This window comes from Mustela nigripes, chromosome 12, assembly GCF_022355385.1.
Source record: "Mustela nigripes isolate SB6536 chromosome 12, MUSNIG.SB6536, whole genome shotgun sequence".
Classification (NCBI taxonomy): Eukaryota; Metazoa; Chordata; class Mammalia; order Carnivora; family Mustelidae; genus Mustela; species Mustela nigripes.
Window position 1 is genome coordinate 63,505,438 of NC_081568.1, and position 23,929 is coordinate 63,529,366.

General features: G+C 47.6%; 1 protein-coding gene across 4 annotated transcripts in view; it reads left to right on the forward strand.

Moving 5' to 3' along the window:
- HRH2 (histamine receptor H2) overlaps window positions 1-23,598 on the forward strand; it is a 54,565-nt gene extending 30,967 nt beyond the window's left edge. For 2 of the 4 annotated variants that reach the window (XM_059417390.1, XM_059417389.1), the window contains one exon: window positions 20,712-23,598. In XM_059417390.1, coding sequence (XP_059273373.1) covers window positions 20,712-20,904 — 193 coding nt within the window. In that variant the 3' untranslated portion in view covers window positions 20,905-23,598. Of the gene's footprint in view, window positions 1-13,571; window positions 13,702-18,853; window positions 18,970-20,711 lie in introns of those variants that run through there. The other 2 variants (XR_009407452.1, XM_059417391.1) reach the window with 2 other exon arrangements.
- The last annotated feature ends 331 nt before the right edge of the window (window positions 23,599-23,929 follow it).

A 23,929-nucleotide genomic window follows, 5' to 3' on the forward strand; every position in this document is an offset into this window, starting at 1 on the left:
GATCGGTAATGTTGAGCTTAACGTAGGTCTGGAAGCATTCCCACCTTTTCACTTTTTTGGAAGCATTTGGGAGGGATAAGTATTAAATCTTTGAATGTTTGGTAGAATTCACCAGTGAAGCTGTGTAGTTTTGGACTTTTGTTCGTTGGGAGGTTTTGGGGGGTAGAGGGTAGTTTTTGATTACTGATTCAATCTCTTTAATAATTGGTAAAGTAATTGGTCTATTCAGATTTTCTGTTTCTTCAGGGTTTTTATTTTATTTTATTTTATTTACTTATTTGATAGAAAGAGGGAGCACACAATGGGGGGAGCAGCAGACAGAGGGAGAGGGGGAAGCAGGCTTCTCACTGAGGAGGAGAGCCCGATGTGGGGCTCAATCCTGAGACCCCAGTATCATGACCTGAGCTAAAGGCAGATGCTTAACTAACTGAGCCACCCAGGCACCCCCATGATTCAGTTTTGGAAGATTGTATGTTCCTAGGAATTTATCCATTTCTTCCAGTTTGTCCAATTTGTTGGTATATAATTATTCTTGGCAATCTCTTACAATCCTTTGTATTTCTATGCTATCAGTTGTAACTTCTCTTCTTCCATTTTTTATTTCACTTATTTGAGCCTTTTCCCTTCTTCTCTTAATCATCTAGCAAAAGTTTGTCCATTTTGTTTATCTTTTCAAAGAACCAGCTCTTATTTTATCTCTCTTTTCTACTTTTTTTTAAAGTCTATTTCACTTATTTCTGTTCTGATCTTTATATTTCCTTCCTTCTACTAACTTTGGGCTTCATTTGTTCTTTTTCTAATTTCTTAAGTGTAAGTTTAGATTATTTATTTGGGATTTTTCTTGTTTTGCGGGGTAGGCCTGTATCCCTATTAATTTCCCTCATAGAACTGTTTTTGCTGCATCTCCTAGATTTTGGATTGTTGTGTTTTCATTTGTCTCAAGGTTTTTGTTTTTTTTTTTTTAATTTCCCCTTTGATTTCATTGACCCACTGGCTGTTTTGTTTAATCTTCACATATTTATAATTTTTTCCAGTTTTCTTCTTTGTAATTGATTTCTAATTTCACACCACTGTGGTCAGAAAAGATGCTTGATGTGATTTTTGGTCTTTCTCTTCCCCTCCCCCTTCAAATTTTTGTTTAAATTCTAGTTAGTTAACATATAGTATAATATTCATCAGGAGTAGAATTTAGTGATTTCGTGATTTAGTAGAATTTAGTAGAATATTCGTCAGGAGTAGAATTTAGTGATTTGTCACTTAAATGCGGCACCCAGCTCATCACCACAAGCACCCTCCTTAATACCCATCACTCATTTAGTCCATACTCCTGCGCACCTCCCCTCCAATCTTCAGTTTATTCTCTATCGTTAAGAGTAATTTCAATCTCAAATTTATTGAGACTTATTTTGTGGCTTAACATGTAGTCTAACCTGGACAATGTTCCATATGTACTTGAAGAGTATGTGTGTTCTGCTGTTTGAAGATAGAATATTCCATATATATCTTTTAAATCCATCTGGTCTAATGTGTCATTTAAGGCCAATATTTCCCTAATGGTTTTGTGTCTGGACGTTCTATCCATTGAAGAAAGGAGGGTATTAATGTCCCCTGCTATCACTGTATTACTGTCCATTTCTCCCTGTGGGTCTGTTAGTATTTGCTTTATATATTTAGGTGCTCCCGTGTTGGCACACAAATATTTACAAATATTATCATCTTTTTGGGTTGACCCCTTTATCATGATGTAATACTCTTCTTTGTCTTCTCTTATCATCTTTGCTTTAAAGTCTATTTTGTCTGGGGCACCTTACTGGCTCAGTTGGTTAAGTGTCCAACTCTTGTTGTTGGCTCAGGTCATGATCCCAGAGTCTTGAGATCAAGCTCCATATTAGGCTCCATGCTGGCTCTGTGACCTGCTTAAGATTTTCTCTCTCTCCATTTGCCCCTTCACACTCCCCACTCATGCATATGTGCTCTCTCTCTCTAAAATAAAAATAAAATAAAATAAAATAAAATAAAATCTATTTTGTTTGATATAATTAAACCAGATTTCTTTCCATTCCCATGGAATATCTTTGTTCATTCCTTCACTTTCCATCTGTGCGTGTCCTTATATCTGAAGTGAGTCTCTTGTAGACAGTGTATATATTTTTCTTATTTTTATCCTTTCAGTCACTCTGTGTTTTTTTATTGGAAAATTTAGTCCACTTACTCTTAATTAGTGTTAAATATGTACTTACTGCCATTTTGTCAGATGTTTTCTGGAACATAGTTCCTCTTTGTTTTTTGTTTTTTTTCTCCTTGCTCTCTTCCTTCGTGGTTTGATGGCTTTATTTAGGGTTAATTTTAGATTCCTTTCTTGTTATGTTTTGTGTATCTATTAAAAGGTTTTTGCTTTGTGGTTACCATGAAATTCATGTAGAGCAGTGTGTGTGTGTGTGTGTGTGTGTGTGTGTAGATATATATATATCTTATTTAAGTTGATAACAACTTAAATTTGAATGCAGTGTAAAAACTCTATATTCCCCCCATGTTTTGTGATTTTCATGTTATATTTACATTCTTTTATTTTGGTATCATTTATTTGGTAATCATTAAGAGTTTTAGTTAATTTTATTGCTTTTATCTTTTAACCTTTATACTAGCTTTATAAGTGGTTAATCTACTACCTTTACCAGTGAAATTTTTACTGTCATATGTTTTCTTGTTATTAGTTAGTGGCATTTCTTTTCAGCTTGAAGAAATCCCTTTAACATTTCATGTAAGGCTACTTTAGTGATGATGAATTCCTTTAGATTTTGCTTGTCTGGAAAACTCTTTATCTCTCTTGCAATTCCAAATGATAACCTTGCTGAGTAGAGTATTCTTGGTTAGAAGTATTTTTCCTTTCAACACTTTAAATATATGATGCCACTCTCTTCTGGCCTGCAAAGTTTCTGCTGAAAAGTCCACTTATGGTCTTAGAGGGGTTCCCTGTATGCAAGAAGTTTTTTGGGTTTTTTTTTTTTTTCTCTTACTGCCTTTAAAATTCTCTGTTTAACTTTTGACATTTTAATTATAATGTGTCTTAATGTGATTCTCTTTGGTTTCATCTTATTTAGAACTCTTTGGACAGGGGTGCCTGGGTGGCTCAGTCAGTGAAGCATCTACTTTTTCAGCTCAGGTCATGATCCCAGGGTTCTGGGATTGAGACCCACATTGGGCTCCCTGCTCCTCAGGGAGCCTACTTCTCACTCTCCCTCTCTCTGCCACTCCACCTGCTTGTACTCCCTCTCTCTCTCTCCCTCTCTGATAAATATAAAACAGTTTATTTTAAAATAAAAATTTTATTTAAAAAAGAAGAAGAAGAACTCTTTGGACTTCCTGGACTAGATGTTTGCTTCTGTCCCCAGGAATGAGAAGTTTTCAGCCATTTTATCTTCAAATAGGTTTTTTGCCCCTTTTTTTCTTTTCCTTCGGGGACCCCTATAAAGCAAATGTTATACTGCTTGATGTTCTTCCCTAAGTCCCTTAAGCTATCTTCACTTTTTAAAATTCTTTTTTCTTTTTGCTGCTCTGGGTGAGTTCCACTGCTCTGTGTTCCATGTCATTGGTCCATTCGACTGCTTCATCTGATCTGCTGTTGGGCCCCTCTCATGTATTTTTCAGTTCCATTATTGTATTCTTGAGCTCTGTGACTTCTGTTTGGTACCTTCTTACATTTTCTGTTTCCTTGTTGAAGTTCTCAGTGTTCATCCATGCTTCTAAGATGAGTGAGAATCTTCATGACCATTACCTTGAACTCTTGAATAGGTTACTATTTCTGTTTCATTAAGATCTTTTTCTGAGATTTTGTCTTGTTCTTTTATTTGGAACATATTCCTCTCTTTCCTCATTTTGCTTGCCTCTCTGTGTTGATTTCTATGTATTAATCAAAAGAACTACCTCCTTAGTCCTGAAAAAGTAGCCTTGTGCAGGAGATGAACCTTATCATTCAACCTCGCCCTAGCTCTTATTGTCCCTCAAGCCTTTGTGACTGTGTAGTCTGATTTATTCTTGAGCGACCACTGTGGTTGTGTGTGCCAAGACCTGCCAGTGTTCCAAAGAGAGAAATCACAGGCAGCACCTACTTTTGGTCCAACTGGAAGCCAGAGCCTCAGGTAGCAACTTTCTAAGTATGCAAATGTATACAGTCTTGTAGGACTGCAGTTGTTGACCTTGCTGGCATCCAGACCAGGAAATCTGGAGGTGTCCTGTGGGCAACTGTTGGAAAAATCAGGGCTTCAGGCAAATGTATAAGCGCTTTCCTAAGAGATACCAGTGAGCTTTGTGAAGGCCAAGGGAAGGCTCAAAGACGCTATTTCCCTGGCTGTATTCTCTCCAAGTGCCTCTGTAGCCTCTGGCTATCCAGCAAACCTGAAACCTGTCCCTCAGGTTGAAGTTCCCGGACAAGTAGAGGGGTCTTTTTCAGAGGCAGACTGGAGTTGTGTTTCAGTCTGCTCTCTGTGCAGTGCGCTGAGTGTGACAGCCTGCCCAGAACTTTCTAATTGCTATGATCACAGGGGACCCATAAACACAAGCACCTCTAGCCACAAGGGCCAGGTGATCAGCGCTGTCCCCTGTGTGGACTGCCCTCGCCAACCATCTTCAGTGAGGCTATTGGAGAGTGCTGAGGCCCGGGCATGCCCATGGCTCTAGGGAGGCCGAGAAAGAGGGCTGGGGGACAGGTACACACAGGGCTTTAGCAAAGCTGTGTCTGTGCATACCGACCCATACTAGCAAGGTAGAGGGAAAGTGCAAAAGTGCTGCCCACCCGCACCTCCGTCCCCAGAGAAAGTCCCAACTGACCTCTGCCCTTCTGGTAAATGCACCTTCTCCACGTATAATCCAGTCACCTCTCAAACTGCTGACTTCCCGCTGGTCCCAGGATGGGCAAGTCTGCACATGAGCCCCTCGGAAGGAATACCTCAGATCCCCACAGACCCTCCCCTCTCTTCAGTGCGGATACCAAGGGTTGGGGGGGGGGGCAGTGTGGGACACAAACCCGTCTCTCCTCAGACAGAGATTACAGACCCAGAAGATCTCTCTTTATTGTGAATTATCCCACCAGGGTTATGGTTTTTGGCAAGATTGTGTCTCCATCTTTCCTACCTGTCTTGATGTGACCCTTTTATCCCTTATTGTGGAGGGAAACATTCCACTACCTTTCCATTCTTTTTCAGCAAGAACTGTTCCATGTGTAACTATAGGCTGGGTGTGTCCAGGGGCAGTGATTTCAGGGGCTTCCTATGCTGCCATCTTGGACGGTCTTCAATCTTTCTTCCTTCTATGGAACAGTTTTATTGAGATATGCTCCACATACCATGCAATTCAGCCATTTCAGCATACAATTCACTAGTTTTTGGTATATTCACAAAGTTGTGCCAGCATCACCACAACCAATTTTAGATCATTTTCATCACCCCCAAAAGAAACCCTGTAGCCTTCTGTGATCACCTCCCCAACCCTGATTCCTGCCTGACCTCCACCAAGCAAACACTAATCTATCTTCTCTCTCTACAGATTTGCCTATTCTGGACATTCCATATAATGTGTGGTCTTTGGACCTGCTTTTTCACTGAGAGTAATGTTGCCCAAGTTCTTTATTTCTGCTTTTTCTTCCTTTCTTTCTTCCATTCACTTTGTTTTCTTTTCTTCCCTGTTTCTTCTTTCCTCCCCTCCTCCATCCATGGTCGGATTTCTCCTTCACAGAACCCTTGGGCTTTATGGAAGCTTTTGGCCTTAGTGGGGAGCCCTAGGCATGAGACTATGTCATGGACTCCTCAGGTGCCCCTGTCCCGGCCTCCTGCCCAAGGGAGGCCCAGAACACTTTGCTCACGCCTGCACAGCTCACACGTGTGTACAACTGCCAGGCAGAGCAGACAGGCTACAGCAAAGAGTTAATCCTTTTCATCTTCTGTCTCTGCGGAGAGTTTCAGGAATGAGATTCCCTTCCCACCTCTAGAGGGGAAGTCAGGGGAAGGAAAGCAGAGAGAGAGAGGAGGTGGGAAACCTTTTACAGCCTTAAAAGTCACAGAGAATAAATAGTGGCCGCCCGGAGTCACTTGAAAGGTAGAGAACTCCTCATTTAACTCCTTGGTGATTTTTGCCTTTGAACTCAGCTAGAGGATCCAGCTTCTGCCATCCCTCCTACCTCCCTCTGGCTTCATGCAGACCCCTGCCCCTGCTTGTTCCTCACCTTCATATCCACTTCTGCTGCTGCAGATCTATCTGATGGGACATACTTTGCCTTCTTAGAGGCTGTGATGGGAATGGAAGGGGAACTGTGCGTTTGGGGCCACTGCTATTAGTTTTGTACCCATAGAAAAAAGGGGAAGGTGAACACTCCAGTGAATAAATTAGAGGAGGGCCCTTCTCCAGGGGATCCAGTCCCAGGGCACAGGACTTGCCAAGCAGAAGGAGGCCTAGGTTTAAGCCCTGGTGTCCTTGTGCAGGGACAGTGGACGCCCTGCAGACTTTCCAGGCCCTCTGGGAAATTGCATGGCCTCGGGCAGGAATCAGCCAATCTTATCTGCAAAAAAACAGATAGTAAATAGTCTGGGCTTTGCAACCCATCTGTTCTCTCTTGCAGATCTACTCAGTTCTGCCCTTAGAGTGCGAAAGCAGCCTCAGACAGTACGTAAATGAATGGGGGTGGCTGTGTTCTAATAAGACTTTATTACAGATGCTGAAATGGGAATTCCATATCATTTTCATCTGTTGTGAAATGTTATTCTTCTATTTATTTTCCCCTCACCATTTCAACAGAAATGGGTGGTAGGTTGGTTTTGGCCTGCAGGCTATAGTTTGCCAGCCCTTGATGTAGGGGAAAGAAATGGGTGTCAATTTCAGCCCCAGCACTCTCTTGCTCTGTGACTTTGGGAAGGTGGCTTGTGCTCTCTGAGCCTCAGCTTGCTCATCTGCAAAATGGGGATAGAATTGCCTCCCCATGTGGACAAGCAGTAAGGCTTAGCATCAGTTTATACAGAGCACTGAGCACAGAGTAGATGCTTAGAAAGTGGTAGCCTGCCTGCCTGCCTGCCTTCCTTCCCCCCTTTGCTACAGGAGCAACTGGGAAGTTAAAGGCAGGCACTGGGGACTCATGTCGCAGCTGTGCCCTCAAATTGTTCAAGTCAGGCCCTGACCCCCGAGTCTCACATCTGTCCTCTGAAAATGAGGGACTTGGATCAGGCCCAAGGAACAGTTTCAACCCAAATTATATATAAATGCTTAACAAGAGAGAGAATTTATGCCAAACCCCCAATGTGTTTGTGTCAAGAATCTTCTGGCAAGGGCAGCAAAGAACATCTTTTTCATATTAATAAATTGTTCTGAGTGCGGAGGCAAATTCAGTAAAATGTGTCCTTGTCACGCCCCAAGCTGTGAGTACACATGGGGAGCCCAAGCCAAGCAGGTGTGCCACAGGACTGCCGAGGGACCCCCGCCCTGGTGGATGAGGGAACTGGATTCCTTGCTGCCTGTGTATCACGTCTCTCTCCGCGTCCCAGTTTCCTCATCTGTCAGAGAGCTAAGACTTCTGGAGGCTGCCACGGCTCCTGAAGAGACAGCAGTGAGTCGCAGAGATCTCTACTCTGGGGGCAGTTCGTGAAACCCATAGGGGCTGTTTGTGGTGGGGTCGGGGACAGGGATGGGGTACACCTGAGACCCACTGTGCACTGAAGGGTGTCCATAGCCCCTGAGGCTCTCCTGGGATTCATGGATGACTTACTCTCCACTCAGAGATAGGAAGGAGGGAGCCTGGGGAGTTTGTCCCAGCTGGCGGAAGGGGTGGGTAGTTCTGGGGCGCACTGGCGGGTCTGCGGCTGCAGACTGATCAATGCAGAAGGTTGCAGCGTGCAGGGAGGGCTGCAGGCTTGGGCAGCACCTGCCCATGGATGGGACTCCAGCCTTCGTCCTTCCAGGACTGAACGACATACCATTGTCACCCAGGGACCGGCATTCGGGGTGGGTGGCGAGGCAGTCCCAATGCCCAGAGGATTCAGGGAACTTCCACAATGGAAGTGGGAGTGGAAGGAAAGTGGGAACTTCCCTTTCCACAATGACTTTAGAAGCACAGTATTTATAAATACTGAAATTATTGTGGAAGGGGAACCAGAAGATTGAAAGTCAAGGAGAAACACCATTCCTGTTACCATCTTATGCAATCCCTGAGATCATGGCTCTGTTCCCCCTTTGTGTTCTTCATGAGCAGATGTGGCCTCAATATCATGGCCAAAAAGAGGTTCCACACTTGCGAGTTCTTCAGCAGGGCCACATGTCTCCTGTTTTAGGGGCTGCAAAGTCTTACTGAGTGACTGAGTCACTCGTCCTTTACCAAGGGCACACTCTCCTGCAGGGGTTTGGATGGGACAGAAAGAGACACTCCTGGAGACCCTAGAAGAGCAAGGAGGGGTACAGACACATGTGATCGGTGCTCAGACCCCCTTGCTGTGGGGGCTGGGCTGGGAGGGCAGAGAAAGCCTCCTGGAAGGGGCGACATCTCAGCTGACCCCTGAAGGCCAGTAGGTAGTTTCTAAGCTGAGGAGCAGAGGGGCCATTCTGGACAAAGGAACATGGGGAGAGGGGTGCCCTCATAGGGAATGAGATGCCATTTAGTGCTGTGGTCTGTCGAGAGAGCGCTGAGCCGACCTCCCCAATTTTGTTGGCTGGTTGACCTTGAGCAAGTCCTTCCCTCTCTAAAACTCTGTTCCCATCTGAAAAGTGGGGCTCGTCCTTACAGCACCTCCACCGCAGGCTGGAGAAGAAGCAAGGCTGTTAATGCATGTGGCTGGGACAGCAGCCTATGGAGCAGCCCTGAGCCTGCACAGGTGGAAGATTCTTTGTTTTGTTCTGCTCATGGTGCCCGTGGACCACCATTTCACCATGGTGGAGAGAAGCGTATACTTTCCAGGTCAGGGAGCTCGGTCACATCCCGCTGGAAACACAGTGACTTTGGAAGTTGAACCAACTCAAAACAAGATTCTCTCCACTCCCTGCCCATCTCCTTCCCTCTCGGGTAAGCCTTCCCAGAGGCTGTCTGACTCCCATGGCGTCCTCTGGACCACAATAGACCTGTCACGCCAGTTTCTCCATCCCTGGTGTTTGTGGCATGGTTGGGCCCAGGGACACATCACCTGCTCCTGGGCTCTCCCTGGCACTGATGAGGACCAACCACATCCTCTCAGGGGCTTTGGCCTCTGCTGCAGGCCCCCAGACTCGTTAGACTCCCCCAGCAGGCAGGCCTCAATGCCCAGCCACATGCTGGGGCTCCCTGTAGATCCATGAGATTTGGGGGACCTCCTTCACTCCCTGTGAAGCAGAGGAATTGGGGTATAGGATTAGGCTGAAGCCTCCTCTCTGCCTTGTCTGCAGAGGCCCCTTCTTGTCCTGGCTTCCACTAAGGATAGGGCACAAGCCCCTGTGCTTTCAGCCCCCCAACACTCATCCTCCAGTGACCCCCCCACTTCAATTCCAATCTGAGTTATAACCCCAAAGGAGAGTGACTGGGGGGCCCACTCTACTACCTTGCCAAGCAAGCCCTTGACATCTCAAAATAGTATCTCAGGTGAGACGTCACACACCTGGCACACTGGCCTGCCTTTAACAACCAATTACCTGGTGACAGTGACTAGTCACTACCACGGCTCTGGGAGCAGTTGAGCTTGCTGGAGTCAGACAGACCTTGGGCACATTACCTAACCTCTCCATGCCTCGGTTTCTTGGTCTGTAAAATGCGGGTGTTGCCAGGACCCACTTCAGAAGGTTGCAAGGATTAAAGGAGACAATAAATGTAAAGTCTGGAGAACCGTGCCTGGCACATGGGGGCGTCCCCAGTGAACACCAGGCCATCGCACTTTGCTTGGTGGGGCGGGGGGGAATGCATGAGGAGCCACCTGGTTGACTGAAATGTTTCCCAATTGCACTTTGCTGTGGTCTCCAGATTTTTTTGCTATTATAAGCAACCCTGTAATGAATATCTCCATGCAGAGAACACTGTTTCTTTCAGATTATTTCCCTAGAAACTGAATTTTTGGGAACAGAATTACTGGTAGAAGGGGAGGGACACTTTAAGCTTTTTTTTTTTTGTCACCCTTTGCCTAGTTGTTTTCTAGACAGGCTGCCAGGCTTCCCTGCCACCGACCACACTGGAAGGTATCACTTCCTCGAAACCAAGTCGGGAGAGCATCCTGGAAGGGTTGTAAGAGACGCTGCTGGCTAGGGCAGGGCATAGATGCACGGCTTTTTCAGATGGGCAGAGGGGACAGGGAAGAGCTGAGAATCTTTGAAAGGACTGAGAAGGACATCAAAGAGGGGACAGCCTGACACACATCCACGTCCTCAGCCATTCAGATCAAATAAGTCAGCCTGAAGAGACCAGCGTGTTGATACAGGGAGCTGAGCCCAGGATGCTGCACCTGATAGCACCCAAACATGGGCATGTGGCAGGCCTGCCTGAGCCTCAGTTTCCCCATCTGTAAAGTGGGCATGACATTTCACCTGCCTCACAGAAGTGGGACAGAATGGGTGATCGGAAATGACTTTGAGGATTGACTCGGGTGCCATGGTTCCTTTTTGGCAAGCACCCCCTGGGCTATGTGAGCAGGGGCTTTGGGGTTTTCTTAGGTTTACCAAACGTTCTATACTTTCAAGGAGAGGATTGGGCAAGCCATCCAGTCACATGGGGATCACTGGAGGGTTTGAGCTGCAGGGCAGGGGAGCACAAGCCTGGGACTGGGGCGAACTGAATGTGACCCAAATTGCGTGGGTGACGCCTGGGCTCCCCAAGCTGCTTTGCATACAGGAAGGGATCAGGGTGGGTAGGACATCTCCAGCTTCGCAGCTGGGCCACATGGGGCTCCTTCAAGGCTCTACCACTTACCCACTGTGGGTCTCTGGGCAAGTGACCCAAGTTCTCTGGGCCCAGACTTCATCTGTTAGTGCTAAGAACTCAATTGTGTGTGTCATACGCGTGCTGTGTAGTTCAGTATTGAGTGCCTGACGCGTGAGTACTGTCCTCACTTTTTTATTTGGCAATTCCAGTGCAGCCCCAGGAACCGGATGATGTGGAGGCAGCGGAGGGGTTGAATGGAAGTAGGGCCCCCCACGCCCTCACGCAACAAGCCCAGTGCACTGTAACATACCCAGCTCCCCTTACTGGCTGTGTGACCTCAGGCAGATTTCTCCCCTTTCCGTGCCTCAGTGTTCTCCTCCATCAAATGGGGAAAATCCTAGCTCTTCCCCCATGGGGTTTGCATGTGGCTTAACTGAGCTCAGACTCACAAAATGCTGAGAACCAGAACGAGAAGGCACTATCATTTGGTTGCCCTCTGGGCTCAGGGCACAGGCTTTGGACCAAAGAGACGTGGTGAGAACCCCATTCCTCTACCCACCAACTCTGCGACCTTGGTCAGGTCACTTAATTCCACGAAGGTCTCCTCCTCTCATCCGTCAAGATGTGAGCAGTGTCCATGTGGCAGGCCAAGACCTGACGCCTGAAATGCTCAACATGACTGGAGATCTAGGGCCTTCAAGAGAACACCCATGAAAATGGCCCGGACCCGCACCCTGCAGCCTTGGCCGTCCCCGTCTGCGTGAGCACCTGTGACAAAGGGTCACACTCCCTCCCCACCAGCCACCCTATCCCTGGCAGTCACTCAGGTACAATCTCACTGACCCACGTAGGTGTGAGATCACGGAGAAGGGCCAGTCCAGGCCACAAGCTGAGACTGTTCCTCGGCTGATTACTGACACTCCTGGGCTCCGTAGCCTCCAGCATCACTCCAGGGCCTGCCAGGTTGCTGGCAAACCCGTCTAGCAGGCCTTTCCCGTTCCAGCTATAGGACCCCTTTCCGTCTCCTCTCCCACTGCATCCGCAGGCTCCTTTTGTTCCAGATGAACTAGACAGCCCAGGCTGCCCTCTCTGCCTGAAGAGACACCCACCCCTTACTGACATCCCCATTCGATTTCCACTCATTGCCCCAGGCCCAACTCAAAGGCCACCTGCTCCGCGGAACTTCCCCTGATCCCCGGGGCCAGAAACGGTTCTGTGCCCACCATCTTGCCCAGGCACACCCACACACACTCGGGCCCTAGCACACACTCACTTGCCCATCCGCATACGTGTGTTCACGTTCATAGCTACTCACACCTGTGAGTTACCGGAGACCAGCAACCTTTCCCTGACCATCGCCACGTCTCTCATTTTAACCTCGGTCCTGTTCTGTCCAATTCATTTCGCCTGGTCCTCAGAAAGAAGCAGGCCACAGTGGCAAGGTGTGTACGTGGGAGCCAAGAGCTGTTGTTTCCTATTTGAGTTTTGTTATTGAGTGACCTAGGCACATCACTTAACCCCCAGAGCCTTAGTTTCTTGGTCTGTGAAATGGGACTCATCTTATAGCACCACCGGGAGGGTTAACTAGAAAAAGGATGCCACACAGCCCACTCAGGACCTAGCACGTGAGCACTCAGTAAACACCAGTTCCTGTCGATCATGTACTCATTCACCAGTACAGTGCAGGATGCCTACTCTGTGCCAGGCCCCTCACGACTGCCAGAGTCATAGCCGACCCCTCCCTCACCGAGCTCCCAGAGCGGTCCCAGGCATTCAGCATTCAGGGACGGGTGTCCCGAGATGTCCCTAATAATTAAGATCCCTTTGATGAGCCCAAAGCTTTCAGACCCTCACCATCTGTTTCCTTTGTCATGAGGGAAAAATTAAAAGGGGTCACTGGCTTATGACTGTCACCTCCAGATCTCAACTACATCCCAGGGAGTTCCGGGGTGCCTTTCTTAGATAAATTTCACCTTCTCTGGAAATGAGCACAGTGTGTGTACAAAACTCCAGGAGGAAGCCTCCGCCCAGTTCACCGTGATACCTGCTGCTGAAGGACAAAAGACCTCGCCACTAGCCCTTGGAAACAGATGCTGCTGGAGGCAAACCCTCTGTATCTGCTTCCAGAAGATTCTGAGTAGAGCTGAAAAATTAATTTCTTTCATGAGCGGAGGCCTGAAGTTGGGTCATCCCCGCGTATCGGGCGGTATCACTTTGTGATAGAAAACAAGGATATGTGGAAATGACGCTCTGATTGGCGTCTGGGTAGTCCAGTGTCCTGAAATGTCCACCTCGTAGCTTATTCCAGAACAACCAGAAAATAAGCCTGGCCCTGAGAAGAGGGTCACCCCTGACTTTGACAAAAGCTTAAGGCAGGGGAAAGAGCGCTGGTGGGTTACAGCTGGCTCCCCGCGAACGAGAGAGCCTCTTCTCCTTTCTCTTCTCCTCTACTTCCTTTTCCCCATAAAGGAGTTTCGGTGACCCAGTTCCCAGGATGTAGGCAAAGCTGACACATGGCAGTAGCGGTTCTGCTGTGTGGTTGGGCACAGAAATGGGTTCAGAGATCAGCCCAGACCCTCAACACACAGTCCCTCAACTTCCAGCTCTTAGGGAGCCTGAGGAACAAAACAGCCAGTGGCCACGCCTATTGCAGGAAACAAGGGAGGAGGAGGAGGAACCTTCCTCTTCCAGCCCTTTCACTGGGATCATCCCCATTTTACAGATGAAGACAGGGACTTGAGAAAGAGATGGAGTTGTCCTGAGACCCAACAGCGGGGGAATGAGGAAGGCTCAAACCACACTCAGGACTCCTGGTCCCAACGCTCATGCTTTCTCCATCCCCCCAGCACATGGTGAGTCTCAGAGTTGCTGGCTAAAATGGTCAGCATCCCTCACTGCCCCTCCCGGGGTTCCTGTCCACAAGGCTTTTCCCAGCCAGCAGCAGGGAGGTGGATATAGAAATAAAGGCAGCATGAGTCACCACACACAGTTTCTGATGATCTGTGAATTGGGGAAGTCAGAACATGGGAGAATCACTATTGAAGCTGGGATTGGTTGAGCTTTTCATGTTCACACACATGACTGAACACCTACTAGAAACTTGGACAGTGGGGCTGAAGATGAAAGGTCCAGCGCCTGCCTTTAGTCTGGGAGACAGACAAGTCAACTGAGAGTTAACCCCAGGAGGTCAGGGCCTCGGTGCTGTAGGAGCTGGGAGGGGCTCCACGATCCTGGGAAGCCTCAGAGACAGCTTCCCATGGAAGGTGATGCTCGAGCAGAACCTTGAAACAGAAGTAGAAGTTGATCGTCAGCAAAGAACATAAAGACATCTCTAGCAGTGGGACACGGGCAAAAGCACTCATGGAAGTGATGGCAGGTTTGTGTGTGTGTGGTCGTTGGTGCTCTATGCAGGAGACAGAAGTGGTGAAGAGCACTGACACTTGTTACCTGTAGTCCTCACAGCAGTCCTGTGAGGATGCTGTTACAGACTTGTTTCACAGAGGAGAAAACCGAGGTTCAGAGAGGGCCTGAGCAAGGCTTCCTATAGAGAGAGTAGTGCTGAAACTGGATCTGTACCATGGGTGGCTGAATATATTCTAACACCCTCAATGTGAAAAGATGAGATTCAGATTCAAATTCAGATTCTAGGCGTATTATAATCAGAATACTGTTGACTGCCAGGATCAGAAACCCAGTGGAAAGAGGCTGGAAGGGGGGGTGCCTGGGTGACTCAGTTGGTTAGGCATTCAGCTCTTTATTTTGGCTCAGATCATGATCTCTGGGTCATGAGATTAAGCCCCGAATCAGGCTCTGCACTGGACGTAGAGCCTGCTTAAGATTCTTGCTCTCGGGGCACCTGAGTGGCTCAATGGTTAAGCCTCTGCCTCTGGCTCAGTCATGATCCCCGGGTCCTGGGATCAAGCCCTGCATCGGGCTCTCTGCTCAGCAGGAAACCTGCTTCCCCTTTTCTCTGCCTGCCTCTCTGCCTACTTTTGATCTCTGTCTGTCAAATAAATAAAATCTTAAAAAAAAAAAAGATTCTCTCTCTCTCCCTCTACCCCTTCTGCCACACTCATGCACATGTGAACTTGCTCTTGCTCTCAAAAAATAAATAAATAAAATAAAGAGGCTGGGATTGGTGGAGGTGGGGAACTGGCTCATAAAACTGAAGAAAACAAGGGTACCTGGGTGGCTCAGTGGGTTAAGCCTCTGCCTTCAGCCCAGATCCTGATCTCAGGGTCCTGGGATTGAGTCCCACATTGGGCTCTCTGCTTAGCAGGGAGCTTGCTTTCTGCCCCCCACTCTCTGCCTGCCTCTCTGCCTACTTGTAATCTCTCTGTCAAATAAGTAAATAAAATCTTTAAAAAAAAAAATCTGAAGAAAACAAGGGGAGCTTCAAGCATGGCTGGATCCAAATGTGTAAATGTCATCAGAAATGTGCCTTTCTCCAGCTTTCAACTCAGTTTTACACTGTATTCACCTCATTCTCAGAGTCTCCCAGTGGTGCCACCAGCAGCTCCAAGCTCATATCTTACCGTCTTAGCAACTCCAGTGGAAAATGTATCTCTTTTTTACTGTTCCAACAAAAAAGTTTCAGACTTTCATTGGCTGGGTGGGTCCTATGTCTGACTCTGTGAACGCACCTGGAGCCAGGGCAAAGAATAAGAGGTGAATCCCACCTTGCTCATGTGGGCAACGAGCGAGGAAGGCTGGATTCCAAAGAATCAAAGTGCTATTACCAAGAGAAGGGGAATAGATAATGGGAAGGTGAAAATGACAGTTGTTTACCATAAGCACTTACTGTGTGGCAAAACCCATATTATGTGCTCTTGAGAACCCCCATTAACATCCCCCAGCTTCCAGATTTAGGGCTCGGCAGCATGCACCATGGGGCTATGAAGGGGGCCAAAGAATATTAAACCTATAAAAATATTGGTATCTCTAGACTCTATAATGTAATAGAGTCTACACAGTATTGGAATTTAGCTTATTAGTGTCTCGTCCCAATTTACATTTGACAAGAATGGCAAACTAAGTAAAGGGGGCGGGCTCCACGACACTAGACTTTATTATGTTAAATATGCATGCTAAAATTATTTTATAAGAGGCCAGAAATTCCACAAAGTGAGAAGGAAAGAGAATGAGGGGAGAAGGGGCAATTTAAAGCAAAGCAAGAAAAGATAGGAAAAGTTAGAAAAGGTGGGGCAAATATAAAACACAAAACCACACTGAAGAAATTAGTGAAAATTATCAGTAATCACAATACATGGTGTAAATGGAATAAACTATCCAAGTAAGAAAAACAAAGCTTGTCAGATTTTTTTTTAAACCAAAACAAATGTTTTTAGAAGAAATAGACTTAAGGAAACAAAAATATTGAAAGTATAAGGAAAGTAAAGTACAATATGCTAGTCAAATATTAACCAAAGGAAATGTGGGTAACTATATTAATATCAGACAAAGTGAATGCTAAACAAAAAATTTTACTAAAGATAGAGATGGTCACAATATTTTGAAAAAAGACTCTATTTACTGGGATAATAATAATTCTAAACACATAGGTACCTAATAAGCTAGCCTCAAAAATACATAAAGTAAAATTGACAGAACTACAAAGAGAAATCAATCACAATCATCATAAATAAACAATATTAAGAGTTTAGAAAGGATATTATTTTAGATGACACAGAGATTAGGAAAGCGAATATGAATGCTGTAATCAATTCTATGCCCCAAACAAGGGAAAACTCAGATAAGGGGGAAATTTTCTAGCAGAACAGAACTTGCCAAAACTGACTTGCAATGAGATAGAAAACTGGAATGGTCCTGTAATCATTAGAAATAAATAAAGTGAATGAAACACCAGTATGACATGGTTTTGCAAAGGAGTTCTACCAAATACTCTAGGAATAGATCATTCCAATTCTGCTCAAACTCTATCAGGGTTTTGATGAGGCCATTATCATGTAAATTCAAAAACAAGTATGAGAAGGGAAATGATTTAAAAAAATGGAAAACAACTCAGATGTCTATCAACAGGTGAATGGATAAGTAAATTGGAGTATTTTCACATAATAGAATACAGCAGTGAAAATGAACTATAGGAACATAAACAATTTAATCTCAAAAATAGAGTGTTCAACAACAATAAAAGGTAGCTAGAGGAAAAAAATCATAAAACATGATTTCATTTATATAAAAGGAAATCTGAATTTTAAATACTTTTGATTTATAGTTTTAATCCTTCTTTGGATTTTTCTGGGTTGTTTGTTTGTTTGTTTGTTTGTTTTTTACAAGTGGTGAATTTTTTTTAAATTCCAGAGTAAATTATATAAATTAATGCTTATTACCTAGGTGAAAATGATTGAGATGTATGTTGAGAGATTATGTATCCCAAAACCCACTAACTGCATTAAGTAATCAAAATTTTAGTATCTGAAACTGTGTATTAACTGATAAATAAGCCAATATTTTTCTCTTTTTTCTTTAAGATTTATTTATTTATTTTGGAGAGAGCATGTGGGACCGTGCTTGAGTGGGAGGAGGGGCAGAGGCAGAGAGAATCCTCAAGGGGACTCCCCTTTAAGTGCAGAACCTGTCTGGGGTCTGGGCTGGATCCCAGGACCCTGAGATCAGGACCTGAGCCCAAACCAAGAGTCAGACGCTTAACTGAGTGAGCCTCCCAGGTGCCCCACTAAGCCAGTATTTTTCAAGCCTTTATATGCACTCAAAATGTCAAATAAGTGGTGAGCCCTTCCAGTCATGTTAAACTTGTGTTTGCAATTATAAAATATTGTAAAAGTTGTTTTGTTTACAGGTATCAAGTGTTGAAGAGGGTTGTTACCGTCATAAAGTATAGCCAGTTGGTTGTGTTTACAAACTGTCATAGAAGGTTGTTTTGCTGACTATATTATTACCAGAAATAGTCTACCTCAAATAATACTCTGTGTTGGTATATTAGACAAAAATCTTTTTTTTTTCTTTTTAAAGAGAGAGAGAGAGAGTGAGCCTGAACAGTGGGGGAGGGGCAGAGGGAGAAGAAGAGAGAGAGAATCCCAAGACTGAAATCATGACCCTGAGATCATGACCCGACCAGAAACCAAGAGTCGGATGCTTAACCCACTGCACCACCCAGGCGCCCCTGGGCAAAAGTCTTTTGGTCGCAAGTGGTAGTAATTCAGTAGGAGAACCACTGACTGCCTTATTTCATGGGCTCCCAGCTTCTCTGTCTCATAAGAAAGGTGCAGCAGTCACGGGAGGGACCCTTTTTCTCCCTGGCTGTGTTCTGAACTCACCCCTCAAGCAGTCGCAGGTGCCACATGGAGAGGCATCTGGGAGGTGGGGCCCGATGATCGCCCTCCCACCCGGCCACATGCTGTGGGGAGTCGATGTTTGCCAAAGGAAGGCATGTGAGGCAGAGAAGAGATTCATCTCGAGACAATTGTCATCCATGAACAGCCTTATTCCAGACAGACCATCCAGATTTAGCCCCAATTTAGAAAATGCCAATGCTGCTGAATCAATCGTTATTTTATAAAAAGAATGAAGCTATAATTTGCCACCCCCCTCTCTGCCAATAAATAAATAAATAAATAAAGTGTAGGCAGAACGACCCAGTAGGCTGTTTCAATACCTAAGTACTTGCTGGGACAAATCAGGTACTAGTAAATTCTGTCTCTTAACCTGAAAGGTGGTATCCATTTTAGTATTCTTTAAGAGTCTTTAAACCATGCACATTTGTTTTTTTATATAGTCTTTTGGGATGTATGATGTACTTCATTTAAAAATACTTAATGACAGATCCAACATGTAACAAAGATATGCCTGAGAAGAGGAGTTATTTGAGATGTTTATCTTCTTTGTTTTGTTCATCTGTCTGTCCCAAAGTTTTTACAAGGAGCATGTGATATTTCCATAGTAATATTATTTTAAGGGATCTGTGAGCTCTTTAGAAGGGAGCCGGTTATTTCCTAGCCAAAGCTAGCTTTTCTTTGGTAATTTCAGGGAAAGTCGCTTGATCAGAGCTGCGTCTGGAATGTTAATCCAAGAGTAGATAACCTGCCTGGTAGCACGAAGGATGGGGCCTCTGACGTGCCAGGGGTATAACCTTGAGGTCCAGGTGAGGGCCTGTGTTCCGGGGAGGGAAGGGCTGGCCATACCTCCAGGGAGTGCTTGGGCCACTGGCGGCCTTCAGCAGTGGCCAGGCTGGAGCCTACCTAAGCACTGAGGGGATCTGGGGTGTCGGGGACAGCTGTCATCTGTATCTTACAAAGTCAGGCATCCCAATCCATAACCCCTATCCATCTATCTAACAGATGCCAAAGGGAAGCTCGATGCTCTTCCCTCTCTCTATGTAGAAGGGAGGAGGAGCAGGGAGATAGATTCTTCTGGCAGCCAGATGACCTTCACAGATGATCGTGGGAGCGGAGGCCAGGTGTGATCTTCATGGACATCCTAGGAAGCACAGTGTCTCAGGACCAAGCAGTGGCTGGCTCCCAGCTTGAAGCTGACGAGGAAAGCTACCACTCCAGCCTAGGCAGGGAAGCCAGAAAGGAGGTAGAGGTCCTGGCTTTAGACAGAGCTGAAGCCAGATTTTTTGTCTTGGGATGGCAGAGACCCCAGAAACAGTCTCTAGGGACACCACACAGTACTCAGCTTCTCCTGTGTTTGAGCTAAGTGGAAGCTGGGATGTGTTGGGGTCTCAGAATGACACTCCCCAAACCACGGTCGCTTGCACATTCCCTTCCCCATCCAGTCCAGCCCCTAGTCTTGTCCCACCTATATTATATGCTCTTAAATCTCTACACCAACTTGCTGTTTTCACTAAAATATATGAGGAAACTTTATACTGTCACTATTAATGGAAACAGTATCATTGGTGGAAAACAGAAAGAGCTCATGAGCATAGATACAATCACACGAAACAATGTCATCAAAGTTGGACCAGGCCCAGTTGCCTGCTTACACCTCTGAGCCTGCCTCCTGTTCTCTGTTCTAAAGGGAGATCTGCAGGTGTTGGGTGCGGAAGACACAGGAGCGCCACACTGAGCCTTTCCTTCTGACTTGAAATAAAGATGATAAAGGAATTCTTACTGGCTGAAAGCAGCTAAAGAGAAAAGCTGGTCTGCTATCTGTACCTTCGCAGGCAATAGCTCCAAGGAACTTTGTATGCCCCGAAGGGAAGGAAATCTCTTCTTCATAAAAATGTCTGCCAAATAGCCTGTTTAAAAGCTTTCCTACCAAGCTTTTGGCTAACTCAGTGTTCGAGATCTATTGTTTGATCAGATTGACTCCGAGGACATTAACTGAGTAACTATTATCTGCCAGCTGTAATTGCCGGGGGGCTAGTGCCTTGCCTTTGGGGGAGCACACATTCTAATGGAGATGGATGTGCTCACAACTGATTGTAAGGCAAGGCTGAGTAAATCTGGGCGTCTTTTCTCAGCCTCCCTTCAAGCCATGCAAGGAATCATTTCACTGAGAGTGAGAAACAGCAAACACTAATTGGGCTCCTGGTGTGAGCCAGGCAAGGTGTGGCATACTTTGGTATATATCTTATAACACTTAGTCCTTCCAAGAATTGGAAAGGTGGCTGTTTTTCCCCCACCTAGGGTTCGGAGGAGTTAAGGGGCGCACGGCATGCTGGAAGCAGGCGTGAGATCTGAGAGCAGGTCTCCTGAATGCAGCCCTCGATGTCCTTGCGGCACGTGGGCTGCCCTGGTGGCCAAGGAAGGGTTCCCCCACCCCACCCCACCCTTCCCCGGGCTGGCTCAGAGGAAGCAAAGGCCAGAGGGTGGGCCCTGTGCCCGCTGGCCTTGCTCCATGGTCCTGTCAGCCCTGACCTATGCTTGTGTCTCCTCAGGAAGCCCGCGCTCTCCAGTACGCTGTGCTCCGGCAACCTTCTAAGCTGCTGCAAGAGTCTGTGGGGGCGTAGGTTCCTCCAGAGACACATGAGAGGCCCCTCAGAGGAGCAGCCAGGAGAGACGCTGTCCAAAGAGCCACTGAGGATACCACCCCAGGAAGCGGGGAGGACTCTGCCCTCCGAGGCTGTGTAGACCCGGCCCAGGACACACAAGATACTGCTTCTGGTCACCAAGATTGGACTCCTGGAGCCATTAAGGACCCAGAAACCCCCAGAGCCACCAAGGAGGCACCCTAGCCTGAGTCTAGGGACTCCTGGAGCACACAGTGGGGTGCTGGGGTCCTCAGGTCTATGCAGAGCAGCCCGGCCGGTGCTCAGCATTCTCAGCAGATGTTCAGAACTCTCCTGGGCATGGGTCCCCTGAATCCCATGGGTTCAAAGCTCACGTTGGGGCTGGCCCCAAGTCTCAAGCCGAGATGGCTAGTACGGGGGGTGTGTGCACAGGTGTGTGCGTGGATTTGGCCACGCAGGAACACGCAGGCCCTCTGAGCGCAGCAGGGGTGTCACCATAAAGAGTTAGCCTGTCACTCCCTCACAGGTTCTATGGGATGAAGGAAAGGCAAGAGAAAGGAAGAGAAGGGAAGACAAGAAAGAAAATTTGCCTTCACTGAGCACCTGCCGTGTGCTAAGCACTTCAACTGCAGGAGCTCACGTAATCCTTTGAACCTGTGGCAAGAATCACCAACCTACTTTACAGAGGTAGAAACTGAGTGTTCAGGAAGATTGGGGTCCGCCCCAGGTCGAGCTCAGCTAGCACGCATGCCTGGCTCCTCGGAGGCCCTCAAAAGATAGTTGTTGAAGGAACAAGGGAATGGGAGTGTGGGCAAAAAGCCAGGCCTCAAGCCCGCATCCTTGACCTGACATTGCACTGCTGCTGAGGAGAGAGCAAGGTGTTGTCTTGACTCAGCCCACCCTTCTCTTAGCGGGGCTCCGACCTGGGGCCTGAGGGGTCCCTTCATGCTGCAGCACTGGCCCTCTCTGGTGCTTTCCATCAACAAGAGCGGGTGTGGAGCAGAGCCAATAGCAGGGGCAGGTTTTGGGGGGGGGGGTAGTGAGCCAGAGGGAGAGCTTGCACTGGGGGGTGGGGAGTTGACCACACAGTGTCCTCTGCTGGATGTGGGACCTTGGGTGGATCAGTAGTGATCTCTCTGAGCAGCTCTTGACTCCCACCCAAGAGGGTAAGATCCCCTTTGCTATTCACAGGGTTGTTGAAGAGACCCAAGGCAATGGGGGTGGTGCCACCCAGAGGAACGGGGTGTGCTTGGACTCTCCCCAATAACCACGGCCCTTCCCTGATCCCACTCCTCCCTTGGTTCCACGAACCCCCAGTGGTGTCCCCCTTCGTGCACACCCAGGCCTTCTGGGCCGGCTGGTGGCCGTCCTCTCTCCCGCTGTCCGGTGTGCCTGTCCCACGAGCCTTCTCTCCTCACTCTTCTCATTCACTTCTGTCCCACTGTGGCCTCATGTGTACCCTTGTAACTCAAGTCACCAGGAGATTTACCTGTGACGAAATAATTCACAGGTTTGTGCCCAGGCTTCCCCTGGGAGCTTTCCACTCCTAGCCGCATGCCCGACCCCTCTGCCTGGTGTTCCAAAGGCGCCTCTCTTCTAGCCTGTCCGCAACCACACTCTGACCTTCTCCCTGCACTGGTTCCTCTGCCAGCTTCCCTGTCTCACACACAAGGCTGCCGCCGGCTTTGCAGCCTGAGGGTCAGCTCCTCATGGTCCATTTTCTCGCGTCCCAACTGCACAGGTCCCAACTGTCTGCTTGATTCTCTCTTCCTGCCCTGTCCACACTCAGCCCCACTGCCATCCCTTGGGCAGGACAACTGAGATAGCTTCCTGACAGCTCTCCGCGTTCCCCACTGGCCTCTGCCCACCCCCGCCCCCACCCAACAGCCACAGCAGGCTAAGCAAAATGCTGCTGTGGTCACATGTGGCATGCAGGTGACCACCTTTCTCCTGGGCCACCACTCTGCGTGCTCAGGCCTGACGTGGCCCTCCGGCCTCCTCCAGCCACACTGCCCTCTGTCTCTCTGCCCTGATCCTCCTGGCTTCTCCTTTCTGTTTGTTTATCCTCCTGCTCCTACCCGATGTAGGGCCATGCACAGAGCTGTTTCCATGACGTGGAATGCTTTTCCCACCCATCTGGCCATGAGAGCTTAACTGAAATACCACTTCTTAAGGAAGTCTTCCTTGACCCACCCCATTAGGTCAGGCCTCCCCCCCGACACACACACACACCACAACGGGCCTCAGAAGCCACTGCGTGTTTGTGATTTACAGTCATCTGTGTGGTTCCCTCCCCTTTGTCTGTCTCCCCCACTCAGGAGGCCATGGGCCCTGCCTATTTCTGCTGACCTTTGTATATCCAGCCCCTAGAAGGGTGTTTGGCACATAGCTTTAAGCAAGGGCTTTGGCAGTTTATCTGCCAAAACACCTGAAGGCATGATTTGCCCCATGACCCTCAGAGGTGCTCAATCTCTTGGCTGGGTTCCTTCTAGAAGCCCCAGAATCCCTTCCCTGAGGCAGGTGGGTCTCTAAGTCACAGCCAAGGAATTGGAGGCTTAAGATGTGGTCTGGCTAGTGGCAGCCTCATCTGGTTGGGGCTCCGGCCCAGCGTGTGCCCACGAACCTTGCCCCCGGCATGGCAGGGGCCTCCTTTAGGTCTGGGCTGAGCTGCCCCCACCCTTCTGGAGGTTCTGTGGAGCCTCTGCTGGCTGCAGAAGTGGGGTACATGCTGTCTAGAGGAGGGCAGCTTCTGCTGTGGGCCCCCAAACCCATGTTCTGCGTTACCATCATGTTCCAATAAAGCGATCAAAACAGATGCTGCCTTGCAGTTTTATTTTTTCACTTCCTGGTGAGGAACACTCCCCAAACTTCATCACATGGTGTGTCTTGATTTAGAAATGGAGTTATGGTAAAAGACTGGAGTAAAGGCCAACCCGGCAATTGCCTTAAAAAGTCAAGGAGCTCTCAAAGGGACTGGAGAAACCCCACACCGGCAATGAAGGACGGGTTGTCAGAAGGATCAGGCCCTTGTCCGCTGGCCCCACGGGCCAGATACATGGTGGACTCTCGGTGCGGGTTTGCGGAAGGCCACGCTTCCGCAGTCATCAGCTGCACAGATGCCTGTGTTAGGGAAGAGAAAAAGATAG